The sequence below is a fragment of the Sminthopsis crassicaudata genome, chromosome 1 (genome assembly GCF_048593235.1).
Source record: "Sminthopsis crassicaudata isolate SCR6 chromosome 1, ASM4859323v1, whole genome shotgun sequence".
Lineage (NCBI taxonomy): Eukaryota > Metazoa > Chordata > Mammalia > Dasyuromorphia > Dasyuridae > Sminthopsis > Sminthopsis crassicaudata.
This window is the reverse complement of record NC_133617.1, coordinates 246,661,124-246,680,029: the sequence shown is the minus strand read 5'-3', so window position 1 is coordinate 246,680,029 and position 18,906 is coordinate 246,661,124. Positions and strand designations below refer to the sequence as shown.

The following is an 18,906-nucleotide window of genomic DNA, read 5'->3' as shown; positions in this document are numbered from 1 at the left end:
ATGTTTCTCAACAAATAGTTTGAATAAATATTAAACAGCAGGTGTGTTGCTAGAGATGAGATATACAAACTTTAAGTGAGGCTTACAGACTAATAGGTAGATAAGTAGTTGAAATTTAGATTTCTAGAGCATTGAACTCAGAGCCAGGAGATCCTGACTTCAAATCCAGCCTCAAGTACCTAGTAACTGTATGACTCTGGACAAATCACTAAACCTCTCTGTAACTCAGTCTCTTTATTTATAAAATGGGGATGATAATAGCACCTACATCACAGTATTGTTATGAGGATCAAATGAAACAATACTTGTAAAAAGATTTTACTTAAATCCTGTTTGCCTCAGTTTCCTCATTTATAAAATAATCTGGAGAAGGAAAAGACAAACTGCTATATTTTCTCTACTAAGAAAACCCAAATAGGATCATGAACTGTCAGACATGACTGAAAAACACCAATAAAAAAAACTTTTTTTGATGGAGGCACCAGTTCCTTAAGCTCTTTGATAGCAGGGACGATCTTTCTTTGTGATTGTAGTTCCAGAATTTGCCACAGTGCCAGGCACACAGTAAGTGCTTCATAAATATTTGTTGACTGGTTAAGGAGACCAGAAAAGGATTCCTGGAGGAAGAGACCTTTGAACTGAGTCTTATAGAAAGGGAGAGAGCATAATTTAAAGCATTAAAGGAAGGAAAGAAAAGCATTCTATGAATTGGAAATAACCAGTGAAAAGATAAAGATGGGAGATGGAATAATGTATGTGAGAAACATGAAGTACTACATGGTCCAGTATGGCTGAACCAAAGAGGTAAAGAAGGAAGCAGAATATCAAAAGATTGGAAATGGAGAAAGAGGTGAGTTGTAAAGACTAACTATTAAATGCTAAAGGGCTTTATATTTTATCTTAACAGACAATAGATAACTACTGTAGTTTATTGATGGGGCTGGAGGGTGGTGATGGTGGTGAGGGGCTTAGACCTATATTTTAGGAAAATCATTTTATTATCTGAGTGGAGGATAGATTGGAATGGGGAAAGATTTGAGGCAGGAAGGCCAATGAAAAGTTATTGCAATAGTTTAAACATGAAGTGATGAAGTCTTAAACTACATTGGTGCCAACGTGAATAGATCTTGAAGAGAAAGAAATCATTAGACTTGGTAATGGATAGGATATGTAGGACAAATGAAAATGAGGACTTGGGAATGACCCTGTGGTTTTAGGCTTGAGTGACTGGAAGGATGCTGGTGCCCTTGACAGTAACAGATAAGGTACAGAATCTTAGGGAGAAATTATGAGTTCTGTTTTGGGCATGTTGAGTTTTAGACATTCTGTTCCAAATGTTTAAGTACTTGGAGATGCATAATTGGAGCTAGAAGAGAGTCCAGGGCTAGATAAATAAATAATAGATAAAAAATAGATAAATAAATCTGAATCATCTATATAGAAATAGTAATTGAATTTCTGGGAGCTTATGATATCATCCAGTAAAATAATATATATAAAAGGAAAAAGAATCTAGGACAGAACCTGGAAAGACACCCATTGGTATTGGATGTGATATGATTAAAGATTCAGCAAAGAGACTGAAAAGAAATAGTCAGAAAAGTAGGAGAACCAAGAGAGCAGAATCACAAAAACCAAAAGAAAACAGTGTCAAAGCTATCAAGAGTCCTAGAAGGATGAGTATAATGAAGAGATCATATCTTCAAATAAGAGATTACTGATTAATTTTGAGAGAGGAATTTCTGTTGGATGATAAAGTCAGAAACTAGATTTGTAGATTGTTTGGAAGAAACTGAGAAGACAGAAAGTAGAGGCACTGGTTATAAATAGCTTTTTTAAAGTTTAGCAGAGAAGGGGAAGAGAGGAAGAGAGCTGATGAACATGGTAGCATCTAATCAGAGGTTTTCATGGTTGAGAGTGCCTTGTTTTTATGCAGCAGGAAAGGAAACAGTCAAAAGGAAGATACTTAAGATTAAAACAGATTGTGGGCAATCTACTAAAGGAGAATGAAGGTGGGATCAAAAGGACTTGGTGGGGGAGGGATGGTCCTGGCAGAAAGAAGGATCCTAGTATAAGAAATTGGACTGAAGAAGTTTTAAGCGGGGAGGTATTTGAGTGATATGAAGAGGAGAAAAGAAGGAACTCTTAGTAAACAGATTCATTTTTTTTTAGTAAAGAATGAGACAAGGTCTTCAACAGAGAGATTGGTGAGAGAAAATAGTGTAAGAGGCTTAGGGATAGAAAAAATGGTTTGTGATAGTTAAGCAAAATAGGCAATCAATAATAAAGGAAGAGTAAAATTGTCTTACCTTAGAGAGGGCCCATTTGAAGTAAGGTAACATGAATTTATAATGGACCCAATAATAAATTTTAGGATTTCCTCCAATTCTGTTCAGTAGCATGTGAATAGGAACAACAGAGATGGTTAGTGGGAGTCAACTGGAGCTAGGATTTGGCAAGACATTATTAGAGTTAGGACAGGGGAAAAACAATTCGAGAATAGAGGATAATATAGAGTTGATCAAGGGTAATGATCTGAGATAGTACTGAAGAGTTGCAGATAATGGTGAGAATAGAAATAAGTTTAAGAGGAGTGAAGCACAGGGAAAGATAGAAAGATAGAAGATTGTGATCAGACAAAAGAAAATGAAAAAAGAAAATTTTTGGAAATGAAAGAAAAAAACATTTGTGGGCAACTTTTGAGTATAGCTGAGGTGTGGTAAAGGAATAGGTCATGGGAGTTGATTAAGGAACTGGAAAATTAGGGTATTTAAGAAACATCTACATGTATGTTGGAGTCATACATAATGAAGCAAGAAAGGAGGGAGAATGCCCTAGTATACTGGTGACTGACAGCATTGGGGGATACAATCACAAAGAAGGAGAGATTGTTGAGTAATGGATAAGGGGAGTGTTTGCAAGTGAGAATAAGGAGCAAGAAATAGTTTTAACCCCAACACCATAACAAGTGAATTAGGGACATGAGACTGTAATTAGTACTGGACAGGATGGCAAGGGACGAAAACAGTGCTGGATCTGAAGGAAGGCAGATAATCGAGTAGCAAAAAATGAAAGTGATAAAGGAAGAAGTTTGAGATAAAAGCATGTTTGTTAAATTATGGAGAAATCTTTCCAGAAGATGCCAAATACAGACAGCTGAAGAGTCAGGGAAAGGTGGAGTTGAGGGGGTTGTGACTCAAGGAGTAGACAACTGAGATTAGGAAGGATGGTTTGTTCTTTAGCAGCCAGGGATTATTATAAGGATAAAGAATTTAAGAGGGTCACTGAAGAATGAGTTTAGGCAGTAAGCAACAATGCTAAAGGCAGAAAATCAGAAAGTTCAAGTTAAGTGATTTGTGTTAGTTCAGTGATCAAATGTTTGACAGGATGTATTGTAGTAAATTGCAGTACCAGGTTCATTTACTAGTCTAGAAGTCTAGGAAGAAGAGACAGAAGGTGTTTTATACTAATCTGGAAGCTCCCTGGGAGCAGTGACTGCCTAAATTTTCATTAAGCAAGAGTGTAAGATAAAACAAATTTAAAGAAAGCTTAGTCAGATTCCTATCTAAGGATAGACATTTAACAATGAAAATGGAAGGATAATAAACAGAATAAAAATGAAAATCAACTGCAAAAATTTTAAACTGCAAATTTTTTTTTTTATTTTACTGATGACAAATCCCAGAATAATGTAAGAGACCTTGGAAAAGATCTGTACTCACTCAAAACCATTTGACTCAACCAACTACACAGAAAATGAAAAACAAGTGAAAACTGAAGACTTCACTGAAATTTTCATAGTTTCACTTAAGGTTGCACGTGCCAGTGGAAAGTTTGCCTGGAGTTCAGCTCAAATCAGATTGAAAAGTAATTGGAAAATATTTAACAAAATTAAAAAATATAAAATGAATTACATAATAAGTGATTTTTAAAGTCAATATGCTACCTGTAAGGATTCTTATGTAAGATTTAGGGACCCCGTTTCTTTTTGAGTTTGATACCGTTATTCCAGACAACTCTCTAAGATGATGGGTTTCAGAGAAGGTGGTTGACCTGTATTGGCAGAAAAAATTTCCTTCCCTGGGAGTTTTGTACATCATTGAAATCAAGATTCATTCTTTCTGACTATCCCCTATCTTGCTTTCTTTTTAGTGGTTTTAATTTAGAGAACATCAGTATATTTATAACAGAAATCAAAAGGAAGACTTTAACAAATTTTTTAAATAGTAAATTTCATTGGGAGGCTTTGGTTTTATTAATGCCTGCCAAAAAAAATTATGTGATTGTAAAGATGGCTTTCCAATTGGACATTTATTAAATACCTATTAAGGCACTTGCTAGGTTGATAAAAATATTAAAATGAAAGTTGTTCCTTTTGAAGAGCTTATATTCCATTGTTTAAAGAAGGTAACAATAATAAACATACTATTTTTAAAATGAAGCTCAGATCTTTACCTAGAATTGTTTAAAAAGTATAAAATGGTCATTCTAAAATAAATCTATTTATATAGGTATTTTATTTAATAAATCATAGATCTAGTCCTTATTTCCTTTTTTATTTAATAAGTTAATATAGGTATATTAAAATATCTTTATATATATAAAAAAATTAAAGCCTCTTACAAAATCTCATCAGTTTTCACAACAATCCTTTAAACAATGATGGCATCATCCAGGGAGATTAGTCAATTTAATTAGACATTCATTCCATTGAGGTCCAAAACAAACCTAAAAATGGACTTTGGTGAGTCTGTCTAGTGGTGAGATAACCCATGAAATTTGATACTTTGGTGACAAAGTAAACAGATTGGTGGTATGGAAGTGATAAAGATTTTGGGATTAAGGCACTGGCAGTAGAAAAACGGCAGCAATGTCCAGATAGCTCTGAAGAGACCAGAGAGTGAATGATAGTACAAAAATGCTGCACTAGGAATCAGAATGCATCCAATTTGGATTTTACTGTTTGTTGTGTGAACAAGGCAAGTCAGATCCTTTCTGGATCTTTCTCATGTATAAGATGAAGGTGTTGGATTAATAAACGACTAGAGGCCCCATTTCTAGCTGTAAATTTATGACCCTAAGAGTAACTCAGTATCCTCCCAAACTCAGTATCTCTCGAAAAAATCGCATCAAAATAAGTAACAGCAAAAAATAAACTACTATTTGAAACAATGTGATATTCAGGTCATTAGACACCAGATGATCTGCAAAGAGTGCCTTTTAAATAAAAAACTGACAGCAGATCCCTAGGTGGCTTGGAAACAATTGGAGGCTTTGCAAATTGAAGGAGTGCAGCACCGAAAGGCCTGCCAAAGTACACGGATCTCTTCAGCGAGGACTAAAGTCGGGGCTACTGACCGCCACTAAATTGTAACATCCTCTTCAGACTGACCTGTAGACCGAACATCTGCAAGCCTGCTAAATCTAGTATTAATATAAGGAGTGTACGTGGAGAACGGGAGCCGGGGTGCCCAGCAGTGTTACAGAGCACTACTTCCATGGCATCACCTGTGACCCAGAGCCCTTCCGTACCACAGCAATAATATACTCAAGACCCTATACTTAGCTTCAGAAAGACCCGAAGCCAAGAAGGGGGCAGCTCCGCCTACAGGCCCCAAGAGGGTTGACCGACCCCAAGGGCAGAGAGGAGTGGTAGCAGAGGCAGCTGGGCGGTGACGCACGAGGTGGACGCGGGTTCCTCCCCTCGACTCCCCTCCCTCCCGCGGAATAGACCAGAAACACGAATTGGGGGCGGAAGTTGAGAGGGGGATGGTTAAAGAAAGGGCTGGCTTGTTTGGCAAATTAAAGGGCATTTTTTTTTCCTGGGCTGAGATAGGAGATGGCACCGACTACGGTGTTTGTGCCAGACCTTTGGTTTTCCGCAGTTACCAATGAGGATCAAGTACTCTTTCCCCTTCTCCCCCCTCTCTACTGAGTGGTGCGCTCGGCCCCGACCCCCGATCCGGCTCCGCGGTAAATTCACTGCAGAGAGTCGCGGAGAGGAGGGGGCACGTGGGGAGTCCCACAGGGGAACCGCGAGCGTCCGCTAGTCTTCCCGGTTTGCTCGCCCCCTCCCCCTGCTCCAGCGCTTTCCTCCCTCCTGCAGAGGCGCGGCTCCGGCGCCGCCCAGTCACCTCGCACCCCACCCTCCTTTCCTCCTGCGAGCAGGAGCCCCACTTCCCGCAGCCTCTGTCTCCCCGTCGCTTTCACATCTCTCCCTTACTTGCCAGCGCGTCGTGCGGGGGCGGCGCCGGGGCCCAGCCGACTTACCCCGGCGCTGGGAAGCGGGGATGCTGCCGTCGCCGCCGCTGCTGCCCCTGCGGCCGGGACAGCACCTGGAAGAGGAAGCGGTGGTAGCGGCTGCTGCAGGACCACTAGCTTGTGCGCCAGTCCCGAGAGGGATTCTTCCTCCAGCTTCGCTGCTTTCCGGGCTTTCCCCGTTGTCGCTCGGTCTCTGCTGCCGCCGCTGAGCGCCGGGGCCTCGCCAGGCATGAGGAGACGCAGCACCGGCCAGCCGAGACCTCCCGGGCCCCCAGGGACGCCCCCGGCCACGGAGCATCGCGCCTGCCGGAGGCGGCCAGGGCTTCTGCTTTAGTGTCGGTGATAAGAGAAAAACCGGCGGAAGGAGGAGAGGCTGCGGCTGCTGCAGAGGCTGCTGCTGCGGGAAACCGGGAGAGCCCGGGCGGGGGGCGACTGTCCGAGCTGGAGATTCCAGTTCCCGGGAACTGGACGCCTTGCCCCGGATTCGAGATGAGGATGCGAGGCTGGAGCATCTGAGGCGGTGGCGCCTGGGCCACCGCCGCTACGCAGGGTCGTGCTGCAGTTTGGTGCCCCTTCTCCGCAGGGAAGGCTAAGCCGGGGCTCACCTCCTGCGCTTCACCCCACACCGATCTCCCGCCGCTGCCTTTTCCCACCTGCGCTCCGGCCCCGTAGTATCTAATTGATAGAAACTCCCTCCGTCCCTGCGCCTTCTCATTCGTCTCCCTCTCGTGTTCTTTAGTGCTTTTTCACCTTTTCCACCTTCGCTTTTCTAAACCCTTTCCCCAGCCACTTTAGCTTTCATCCTGTCCCCTCACTTCCCCTCCCCTTCCGCCAAGTTCATTCATTCCCTCTGTGTCTACCCATCACTCAGACCTCCCAGCTTCTTTTTCTCCGATCGCTCCTTTCACCCTTTCTCGGCTTCGGCTTCCCCTCTGCATTTTGCGGGGTGGTTTAAAACAGTCCATGGGAGAGTAAGGCCTGGACAGTTCCCTAGTGCTCGGGATCGTTGAGCATCCTGCTCTGCTAGTTAGGAGGAGGAAGATGTCTCTGCTTAAGTGGTTGCTGCGGGTCTCCAATCGCTCTTTGCTCGCCTTCATCTTCTTCTTCTGCCTCTCGTCGTCTTGTCTATACTTCATCTATGTGGCCCCAGGAATCGGTAAGCGCTAAGGCATTCCCTCCTTAGACCAGAAGTCATAAATCTGCATGCACTCGCACCCAGCAAAATCAGATAGGGAAGATAATTTGGTTATTACTGGGGTAAGGGTCTTTAGGAAGTAGTTTACTTCAAACTTTCTACCACTGGATATGGTGTGTGTCACAGTTTTGTTGATTTGAAATAAGACAATTTCAAGGAAGTAAATTCAGAGTCTAGATTCAAATAGACAAATTCACTGTGAATGCCTCTGTACCTATTTTATGTGTTCATGATTGTGTTGTACTACTGTGCTACCCCCAAACCCTCTAGTTCCTTAGCTGTGGAGTAAAATAGGAGGAATCAATCCTAAGGAATTGGTTTTTTAGGTAGCTGAGAGTTTTGGAATGTATTTGCTGCATTTCCAAAATGAAATCAGATGACAGTATTCCTCTGCTGTGTGGATTTAAGGGGGAATTCCATAATCTGTCTTCATCAGGTAACACAGTTACTCCTTGTGGAGATAGTAACTATGTTGCTTTTCAGTGATAGATTTTCTCACCTGCTACCTGTTTAACAGAACAGTGTTAAAAATTAGTGAACCACTGATATATTAAAATTCATATTACAGACTCATGCTTCTTTGACACTAAATTTAATATACAGAACTAATGGCTTACTTAATGTTTTAAATGGTCATTTCCGTAGGATTTTTTTTCCTCCACAAGCTTGACTATCTATCATATTGTTCAAGGGTTGTTTTATTCTAGCATTATGGCTGGTACCTGGGAGAATGTAATGTTTATGGGAATCCATACATAATGTATTTTAAGTAGTTTTGCTATATTTCTCCAATTGCTGATTTTATTTCTTACTTAAAAGTTTTCTATTTTATCCATCACATGTGTTAAAAACCATCAACTATATAATGTGAACATATATATATATATATATTTGGAAAACACCTAAACTTACAAGTTTTTGAGTCCTAAAAATTATAGATTGCCCTCAAATTCAAAACTAGAAATCTACTAGAAACCATAATGTGCTTTTATGGAGTGATTTTGAAATTTTCAAAGCACTTTGTGCTATATTAATGCTACAACAAGCCTGGGAGGTAAGGTATATTTATCTTTCTTTTTCACATGAGGAAACTGAGACTAAGTGATTTACAGGATCATACATCTACCAAATAAGTGAGGCAAAATTTGAACTCAGGTTAACCTGACTCTAGGGTCTTGAATTATGGTTGGTTTGAGTGATGAGGGGTAGGGGAAGAAGTAGTCTCACAGAAAGCAGGGAGTATTAACATTCTTGAGAATGGAATTTTTTTTTGATATTTATTTTTCTTGGATAGAAAAAACATTAAAATCTGATGTCTGGCAAACCTGAAATTTCGCTGAAGTTTGATGTATCTTAATTTTTTTTTTTTTTGGACATAGTTTGGACGTAGCACTATAATTGTTTTTCTGAAATGAAGTAAAACATTTATTAAAGTCCTACCATGTGCCAAGTGTTTTACACTATCTTTAGGAGGTATTATTATTATTGTGAAAACTTAGATAGAGAAAGGTAAAATAACACGATCAGGTTCCAACTAGGAAGTGTTTAGATTTGAACTCGGGTCCTTCTAATTTTAGGCACCCAATCATAATCCATTTCATTGCACTTGACTCCAGTCTCAGCTGAGCTAATTCCATTAAATGAAAATCCTGTGGCATTGACTTCACTAGCAGTAAAAAAAAAAAAAAAAAAGCTCAGTAGAATTAATTACTAATTTATAAGGCAAAAACCATAGTAAGCTTTCTATTCCTAAAAATCTGTCATTTTTTGGATCTTAACAAATCAGTTTCTCAAAATCTATAATAATCTATGCTTTGTGATCTGATTCTTTAAAATCCTTTTTCTAGGGGATGTCTAATTTTTGAAACCTTGAAGAAAAAGTATCTAATTTTTAAGTTACAATATTATTCATTTAATAGCATTTTGCAACAATCAGATTTTTTGAAAGCAATTTAAGTTCTTTACAAGCCATATGAAAAATTAGTGAATTGAACCTAGTCACTTTATTTGAGGATCCTTTATGCTCATCTACCTTTTTCTTTGAATTGGTAGTTTTAACTACTTACTAATTATTATATTTTTATGTAATGTTTTACAAATACATTAAATATTATGGATATGACTTCAAAATTTAATTATTCTGAAAACCATTGTAAGAAAAAGACTCAGAAGTTTATTAATCATCCTTCTCTGAACATGCATTATATGTGTATAATTGTATAATAGAAGATCAATTTATTTACTTCCATAAAAACTTTGATAGCCCCAACTTGAAATGGTTGAAATGACTTAGTCTTACTATCATTGGAATGTGATATTTATCCAAAGTCTGGAATTAGACTTCTTGTATAGTAAGACCATTAGACTTCATTAGTTTTATAAAGCATGGTCTGTTTTAATATGTGTCATCATCATTTAAAAGCAGTCACAAGTAATATTATAACTTGTGAATGGATATAATTTTGTTCCTCTGAATCATTTGATAAGATGCAGAACTGTGAACTCAAAATAATTTCCCTGGTCACTAATGGCAATTAGCTTGACACTGTTATTTATGCAAGGTTATGTTTAGACTAAAATTTTGTATTACTGATCTGCCTTTACAGTAGTTTAAAAAAAATCATTCTGATAGTCTACTTACAGGATATGACTTTCATTGTTTGCAATAAAAATATAATTAATGATGGCCTTCAACATTTTTGAAAACTTACTGTTTATATGCTTCATCCTAGTAATGATACTATGTCCTAGCAATGACATCCCAGCAATGATAGCATAGAGATGAGGATTGGGCCAGGGCAGCCCCTTTCAGTAGCATTTGGTCAGTTTCCTAGAGCAGTGAGAGGTTGTTACTTTCCCACAATTAGTAGGTCTCAAAGGTGGGCCTGCAAGGATCCAGGTCTTCCTGATTTACTGACCGGCTTTCTATTCACTGTACAACATGATAGTAATAGTTAATAGCTAACATTTTATATAGTGCCTTTTATCAGCCAAGCACTGTGCTACATTGATCCTTACAACAATTCTGGGAGGTAGTTGTCCCCATTTTACAGATGAGGAACTGAGACAAACTTTGTTGTCCAGTGTCACAGAGGTAGTATGCATATGAGATCAGACATGTACTCAGGTTTTTTCCCCGACTTAAGGCCCACTATTCTATCCATTGTGCCACCTTGCTGCCATGAATTGAAACACTGCCTCTCTGCTAATAGATATATAGATACTATAAATGAAAATTCTATGGATATATATATACATATATCATTATTATTATTATTATAAAAAGAGAGGGTCAAAATGTACTTATGAATTAAACTAATTAAGAACTGTTTTTGTCTTTTCCATAGAAGAGATGATACTCAAACTGAGACTTTTTTATGGGGGCAAATCTTTCTTGGGCATATACAGGAAACATTATTTTTTTATTACAGTGTTTATTAAACACTTCACATCCTATGCTCTGTCCTAAGTGCTGGAGATACAAATAAGGAGAATTTCTAAGAAGGAGCTCAAGGAACTTATCAATCTGATGGGAGAAGATAGCACACAAGAAGAAGCTTAAAGGGGAGAATACCGGAGGGTACAAGGCAGGGTCCCAATGAAGATGATGATGATGATGGAGTTTCTGCTGGTGGCAGATGAAGACATGGTTGACATTTTGAGCCCTTTATAAAGGGAGAATACAGGGGAGTTTTTTGTTCTATTCTTCAATCAGAAAGGCAGATGCAACTGAGGTGACTGAATGAGATGTGAATAGCAAAGCTCAAGTGGTTCTCCAGGATGATTTTATCCTCCATGGGGCTTGATGAAGATGAGGATGATGATGGAGGTGAAATCAAACATCACACCTGGTGTCAAATGAAAGGCTTGTTCAGACTCTATCCTTTCTTTCTAATCACTTCCAAGATTTGTGTCTTTTTAAAAAACTTTTCCAAATGTTATATTGATACTTTGTATATCACTTATTTCCCAGTGACTATCCTACTCACCAGATCCTTACCTTGTAATAAAAAAATACAGTTAAAACACATCAACACATTGGCCATACTTGCCTTATATGTAGGTTACTTGCTTTTTTACTGCCTGTCCAAGGAAGTCACATTTGGCCAGAGAATTGCATCTTCAACTATCTGGATTTCTACTTTACTTCTTAGACTCAATATATTCCAAACTGGTTATCTTTTCCCCAAACCCTCCCCCCTTATGCCTTTTCCATTACTGTGGAGGGCAATGCTTTCCTCCCTGTCACCTGGGCTCACATCCTTAACTCCTTAGTAGTTCTAACCTTGCTCCCTTCTTCCCTATTCCATCTCTTGCCAAAGACCTGACAATATCTCTTTAGCATCTCTTAGAAATACCTTCTTTTCATCTCAAATACTGCCATCACTCTGGTGCAGGCTTTCATCACCTTCTGCCTGGATTGTTGAAATTGCCTGCTAGTGGGTTGTCTTACCCCCATTCTATTCTATTTAGTTGGCAAAGGGATTTTTTTACTTTCCTCTTTAAATTCTGTTGGCTCCCTATCACTTCTACAATAAAACATAAAATCAGTTGCTAAATAAATACCATAAATTCAATATATTAATGCCAGAGGTGCCCCGCTTGTTTGTAGACTATTTTTGTCTGAAATTTATTCAGTTCTCTTCTGTGCATAATGCCCCCCCCAAAAAAACAACAACTTAATTGAAACTATTTTTTTCCTTTTGGGCATCATTATCACTATCCTCTCCCTGCAGCCTCATTGAAAAACTCTCTTTTCTATTATAAATCATTAATCAGGCAAAACAAATGGATACAGTGATCATGTCCAGAAAAGTTATGTCTCATTTTGTAGGTTTCATCATCAATTCCCTGGAGTTAATCATTGCCTTAATTGGAACTGTTAAGTCTGTCAGTTGTTTTTCTTCATATTGTTGTATTTAACACTGGGTCTGGATCCATTGTTATGGATTATTAATTATTAGTTATTAATTCTTATGAGAAAAGTCCTGTCGTCACCAAAGTATTTGCATCGGAGCTTCTAATAGAAAACAGTCGGAAACAAAATCCATATGCTGGACTGGGAATAGTTACACAATTGTGATATGTGAGTATAATAAGGCATTACTTCTGTCAATCTATGAACATTTTGTGCTGGACACGGTACTCAGAACTGGGGATACCCTAAGCATCTGGTATATCTGGCAGAGAAGGGAGGGATGAGTTTTTGGAAATCAGAAACCCTCTGGTATTCAAAGACCACCATAATTTGTTCTTACATCTTTTTTGTCTTTATATGGAGTCTGTGAACCAGTGACACTATCCCCCTTACTGTTCTTTAAACCAGCACATCCCATCTCTCAAGGCTGTATTTTCACTGGCTGTAGTCCATTTATGTATAATGTTCTTTCTCTTTTTTTGCCATATTTTTACTTCTTTCAAATCCCATTCAAAACCCTACCTTCCACAGGAAGGTTTTTTTTTTTTTTTTTTTTTTTTTAATTCTCTTAATTCTAGTCTTTATCTCCACTTGTCCTATGTATAGCTTGTTTATACATAGTTGTTTGCATGTTGTATCTATCGTTGGACTTTGAGCTCCTTAAGAGCAAAAATTGTCTTTTGCATTTTTTTGAATCCTTAGACTTAGCAGAATGCCTGGCACATAGTAGCTATTAAATATTTGATTTATTGATTTGTATGGTGGGGGAGGGGAGACAGTTGCTCCTAGAGAAACAGTATCCTTCATTATTCCTGTCTTAACCATGTATCACTATTGTTCAGTATCATTACTGGATGAAACAGGCTAGTTTGACTCATAGTGCCAGTTTAGAAGCAAAGTATTTTGGAAAGAATACTAAATTAGTAGACCGGAACCTTGGGTCCTAGTCCTGGCTCTATTATTATCTTACTGTCTAAATCACTTTATCTTTTGGGACCTCAGTTTCCTAGTCTACAAAATGAAGGAATTTGGTTAGATCTTTAAAGTTCTAAATCTCTAAAATGTTGTGGAAAATGAAATAGCCATTCCTATGTTTAAAAATTAAATTTATTTTTATTATTAATAATAAATAATAAAATATTTAATCTTTTAATTTATAAGAATTTATTTTCTCTCCCAGCCTCTTCCCCCAGATGATTGAAAAAAGAAAAAAAAGTCTTGTAATAAATGTATAGTCAAGTAGAATAAATACCCATATTGGACACAACAAAAACGTGTCTCATTCTGCATGTTTAATTAATCATTTCTCTATTAGGAGATGATGATTATTTTCATCATTGGTCTCTGGAATCATAGTTGATTATTGCCTTGATAGAATTCTTGAGTGATTCATTTTGTTGACATTATTTTTTATTTATTTATTTTTAAATTTTGTAATTATAACATTTTTTTTTGACAGTACATATGCATAGGTAATTTTTTACAACATTATCCCTTGTATTCCTGTCTGTTCCAAAATTTTCTCCTCCTTCCCTCCACCCCCTCCCCTAGATGGCAGGCATTCCCATACATATTAAATATGTTATAGTATATCCTAGGTACAATATATATGTGCAGAACCGAATTTTGTTGTTGTTGTTGTTGCAGAGGAAGAATTGGATTCGGAAGATAAAAATAATCTGGGGAGAAAAACAAAAAATGCTAACAGTTTACACTCATTTCCCAGTGTTCCTTTTCTAGGTGTAGCTGATTTTGTCTATCATTGATCAATTGGAATTGGATTAGCTCTTCTCTATGTTGAAGATATCCACTTCCATCAGAATACATCCTCATACAGTATCATTGTTGAAGTGTATAATGATCTTCTAGTTCTGCTCGTTTCACTCAGCATCAGTTGATGTCTCTCCAAGCCTCTCTCTATTCCTCCTGTTGGTCATTTCTTACAGAACAATAATATGCCATAATATTCATATACCACAATTTACCCAACCATTCTCCAATTGATGGGCATCCGTTCATTTTCCAGTTTCTAGCCACTACAAAAAGGGCTGCCACAAACATTTTGGCACATACAGGTCCCTTTCCCTTCTTTAGTATTTCCTTGGGATATAAGCCCAGTAGTAGCACTGCTGGATCAAAGGATATGCACAGTTTGATAACTTTTTGGGCATAGTTCCAAATTGCTCTCCAGAATGGCTGGATTCTTTCACAACTCCACCAACAATGCATCAGTGTCCCAGTTTTTCCACATCCCCTCCAACATTCATCATTATTATTTCCTGTCATTTTAGCCAATCTGACATGTGTGTAGTGGTATCTCAGAGTTGTCTTAATTTGCATTTCTCTGATCAATAGTGATTTGGAACACTCTTTCATATGAGTGGAAATAGTTTCAATTTCATCATCTGAAAATTGTCTGTTCATATCCTTTGACCATGTATCAATTGGAGAATGGTTTGATTTCTTATAAATTAGAGTCAATTCTCTGTATATTTTGGAGATGAGGCCTTTATCAGAACCTTTAATTGTAAAAATGTTTTCCCAATCTGTTACTTCCCTTGTAATCTTGTTTGCATTCGTTTTGTTTGTACAAAAATTTTTTAATTTGATGTAATCAAAATTTTCTATTTTGTGATCAAGAATGACCTCTAGTTCTTCTTTGGTCACAAATTCCTTCCTCCTCCACAAGTCTGAGAGGTAAACTATCCTATGTTCCTCTAATTTATTTATGATTTCGTTCTTTATGCCTAAATCATGGACCCATTTTGATCTTATCTTAGTAGGTGGTGTTAAATGTGGGTCCACATTTTGTTGACTTTATAATGTTGTTATTGTATAAGTTGTTCTTGTAGTGCTCTCACTTCATTCTGCATCAGTTCATACAAGCCTTTGGAGGTTTCACTGAAACTGTCCTCTTCACCATTTCTTTCAGCATAATAATATTCTACTACATTTATATATCATATTTTTTGTTCAGATATTCTCCAATTGAAGGAAGTTCCTTACTTTTAAATTGCTTGCTAACACAAAAGAAGAGCTGCTTTAAATATTTTTATATGTATTATGTCTTTTCCTCTTTCTTTTATCTTTTGGGAATATATGCTTAATAGCATAGTTGGGTCAGTTTGCACAAATATTGGGGTACTTTTCCAATTGCTTTTAGATTGTCTGTACTAATTATTAACTCTATTGTACTGCATTAGGCATTTCCCATTTTCCTTCCTTACAGGTTGAATGTTTAAGGGCTCAGGATATTTAAGGACCCTAGGGCCAGTGTTAACCCTTTTCCCCTTAAGAAGCATGGATTAGAGAGAGAAAGTTCCTTCTAGGAACTTCTATTAATATAGATATTCAAGTAGTTAGCTACAAGAGATACTAAAATTCAAGGTAAGGAAGAGGATGGAAAGGAAACCATGATCATTCTTTTTCTTAAGAGATTTTGAATCTTAGTAATCATTATCTAATCATAGGATCCTCAAGAGCCTTCACTTGATTTTCAGTAGAGTATAATTTGATTTAACACTCAACTTATGAGGCTCCCCAGCATGCTATTTCTGATAAAGGTCTTGTCTCTCTGGTTCCTTCTCTAGGGAAAGAAGCAGCAAGTTAGGTTCCTTGAGTATATCAATTGTAGTTTAGGGCTCAACTCATATGGTTACCATAGGCATTTTCCTAGTGATCAGTCAAGTAGCATTTAATAAACACTTAGTATGTGCTTGGTAGAGGGTGCATTAGACCATAGAGTGAAGGATATGAGAGGTGTGAGAAGATTGGTGTCAAGGGGCCAGTATATAAGGCCCACTAAATGAAGGAATTTATATTTGATTCTACCTGTTCTGAGCTAGAAGTATAGTCCAGTTTAGAGTGACACAAAGCCAGAGAAATGTGAATTGTTTCTTAAAATCAGAAAAATAAAACTAGAAAAAATTTAAATGGTTTGTTTACTGATTTAAATCTTAAGGGTTTCTTTCTTATAGACAAATGCCCCCATTTTTGCTTTTCTCATTTACATGTGATTAAAAACATGCTATTAATATTATGCTGAAATTCAATTAGAATGCTATAGTAAGGAAAAAAAAAACATTTTTTTGAGTTTTTCAGTATTGTCGTATTCCATGCTCTGACCTCTTTTTATTTTCATTTTTCTTAATATGTTCCAGTCAGAATTCATGCGTAAATGAATGCACTGTCTTTCTGTTTTCAACCTTATGAACTCTAAAATCTACATGTTCAAAGCTTTTTAGAATTTTCATTCAGGTTTGATTTTTTTAAAATAGGAAATCTTATTGTGAGTTCCTTTTTTAATTTTATAATTATAATTTTTTTGACAGTATATGTGCATGAGTAATTTTTTTATAACATTATCCTTAGTATTCATTTTTCCAAATTTTCCCCTCCCTCCCTCTACTTCATCCCCTAGATGACAAGCAATCCCATACATTTTACATGTGTTAGAGTATAACCTAGATACAATATATGTGTGTAAATCCAATTTTCTTGTTGCACGCTAAGTATTGGATTCCGAAGGTATGAGTAACCTGGGTAGATAGACAGTAGTGCTAACAGTTTATATTCACTTCCCAGTGTTCCTTCTCTGGGTGTAGTTGTTTCTGTCCATCATTGATCAACTGGAAGTGAGTTGGATCTTCTTTATGTTAAAGATATCCACTTCTATCAGAATACATCTTCATACAGTGTTGTTGAAATGTATAGTGATCTTCTGGTTCTGCTCATTTCACTCAGCATTAGTTCATGTAAGTCTCTCCAAACCTTTCTGAATTCATCCTGCTGGTCATTTCTTACAGAACAATAATATTCCATTACCTTTATATACCATAATTTACCCAACCATTCTCCAATTGATGGACATCCATTCATCTTCCAGTTTCTAGCCACTATGAAAAGAGCTGCCACAAACATTTATTGGCACATACAGGTCCCTTTCCCCTCTTTAGTATTTCTTTGGGATATAAGCCCAATAGTAGCACTGCTGGATCAAAGGGTATGCACAGTTTGATAACTTTTTGGGCATAGTTCCAAATTGCTCTCCAGAATGGCTGGATTGTTTCACAACTCCACCAACAATGCATCAGTGTCCCAGTTTTCCCACATCCCCTCCAACATTCATCATTATCTTTTCCTGTCATCTTAGCCAATCTGAGAGGTGTGTAGTGGTATCTCAAAGTTGTCTTACTTTGCATTTCTCTGATCAGTAGTGATTTGGAACAATCTTTCATATGGGTGGATATAGCTTCAATTTCATCATCTGAAAATTGTCTGTTCATATCCTTTGACCATGTATCAATTGGAGAATGGTTTGATTTCTTATAAATTAGAGTCAGTTCTCTATATATTTTGGAAATGAGGCCTTTATCAGAACCTTTAACTGTAAAAATATTTTCCCAATTTGTTACTTCCCTTCTAATTTTATTTGTATTAGTTTTGTTTGTACAAAAGCTTTTTAATTTGATGTAATCAAAATCTTCTATTTTGTGATCAATAATGATCTCTAGCTCTCCTCTGGTCATAAATTCCTTCCTCCTCCACAGGTCTGAGAGGTAAACTATCCTCTGTTCCTGTAATCTATCTATGATCTCATTCTTTATGCCTAAATCATGGACGCATTTTGATCTTACCTTGGTATATGGTGTTAAGTGTGGATCCATATATAGTTTCTGCCATACTAATTTCCAGTTTTCCCAACAGTTTTTTTCAAATAATGAATTTTTATCCCAAATGTTGGTATCTTTGGGTTTGTCAAACACTAGATTGCTATAGATGTGCCCTTTTTTGTCCTTTGTACCTAATCTGTTCCACTGATCGACTGGTCTATTTCTTAGCCAATACCAAATGGTTTTGGTGACTGCTGCTATATAATATAGCATTAGATCAGGTACACCTACATACACCACCTTCATCTGACTGTTTTTTCATTGATTCCCTTGAAATTCTTGACCTTTTATTCTTCCATATTAATTTTGTTGTTATTTTTTTCTAGGTCATTCAAATAGTTTCTTGGGAGTCTGATTGTTATAGCACTAAATAAATAGGTTTGGGGAATATTGTCATCTTTATTATATTTGCTTGGCCTACCCATGAGCACTGAATGTCTTTCCAATTATTTAAATCTGACTTTATTTTTGTGGCAAGTGTTTTGTAATTTTGCTCATATAATTCCTGACTTTTTTTTGGTAGATGGATTCTCAAATATTTTATACTCTCAACATTTGTTTGGAATGGAATTTTTCTTTGTACCTCTTGCTATTGCATTTTGTTGGTGATGTATAAAAATGCTGAGGATGTATGTGGATTTATTTTATATCCAGCAACTTTGCTAAAGTTGTGAATTATTTCTAATAACTTTTTATTAGAATCTCTGGGGTTTTCTAAGTATACCATCATATCATCTGCAAAGAGTGACAGTTTGATTTCCTCATTACCTACTCTTATTCCTTTAATCTCTTTCTCGACTCTTATTGCCGAGGCTAGCATTTCTAATACAATATTGAATAGTAATGGTGATAATGGGCAA

The 18,906-nt window shown here is 37.1% G+C and overlaps 1 protein-coding gene across 1 annotated transcript in view; it reads left to right on the top strand.

Moving 5' to 3' along the window:
* Window positions 1–5,987: 5,987 nt before the first annotated feature.
* The window catches only part of B4GALT6 (beta-1,4-galactosyltransferase 6), an 87,902-nt gene continuing 74,983 nt past the window's right edge, over window positions 5,988–18,906 (top strand). Inside the window, exon 1 of the mRNA XM_074277204.1 lies at window positions 5,988–7,417. Coding sequence (XP_074133305.1) covers window positions 7,303–7,417 — 115 coding nt within the window. The 5' untranslated portion in view covers window positions 5,988–7,302. The remainder of the gene's footprint in view (window positions 7,418–18,906) is intronic.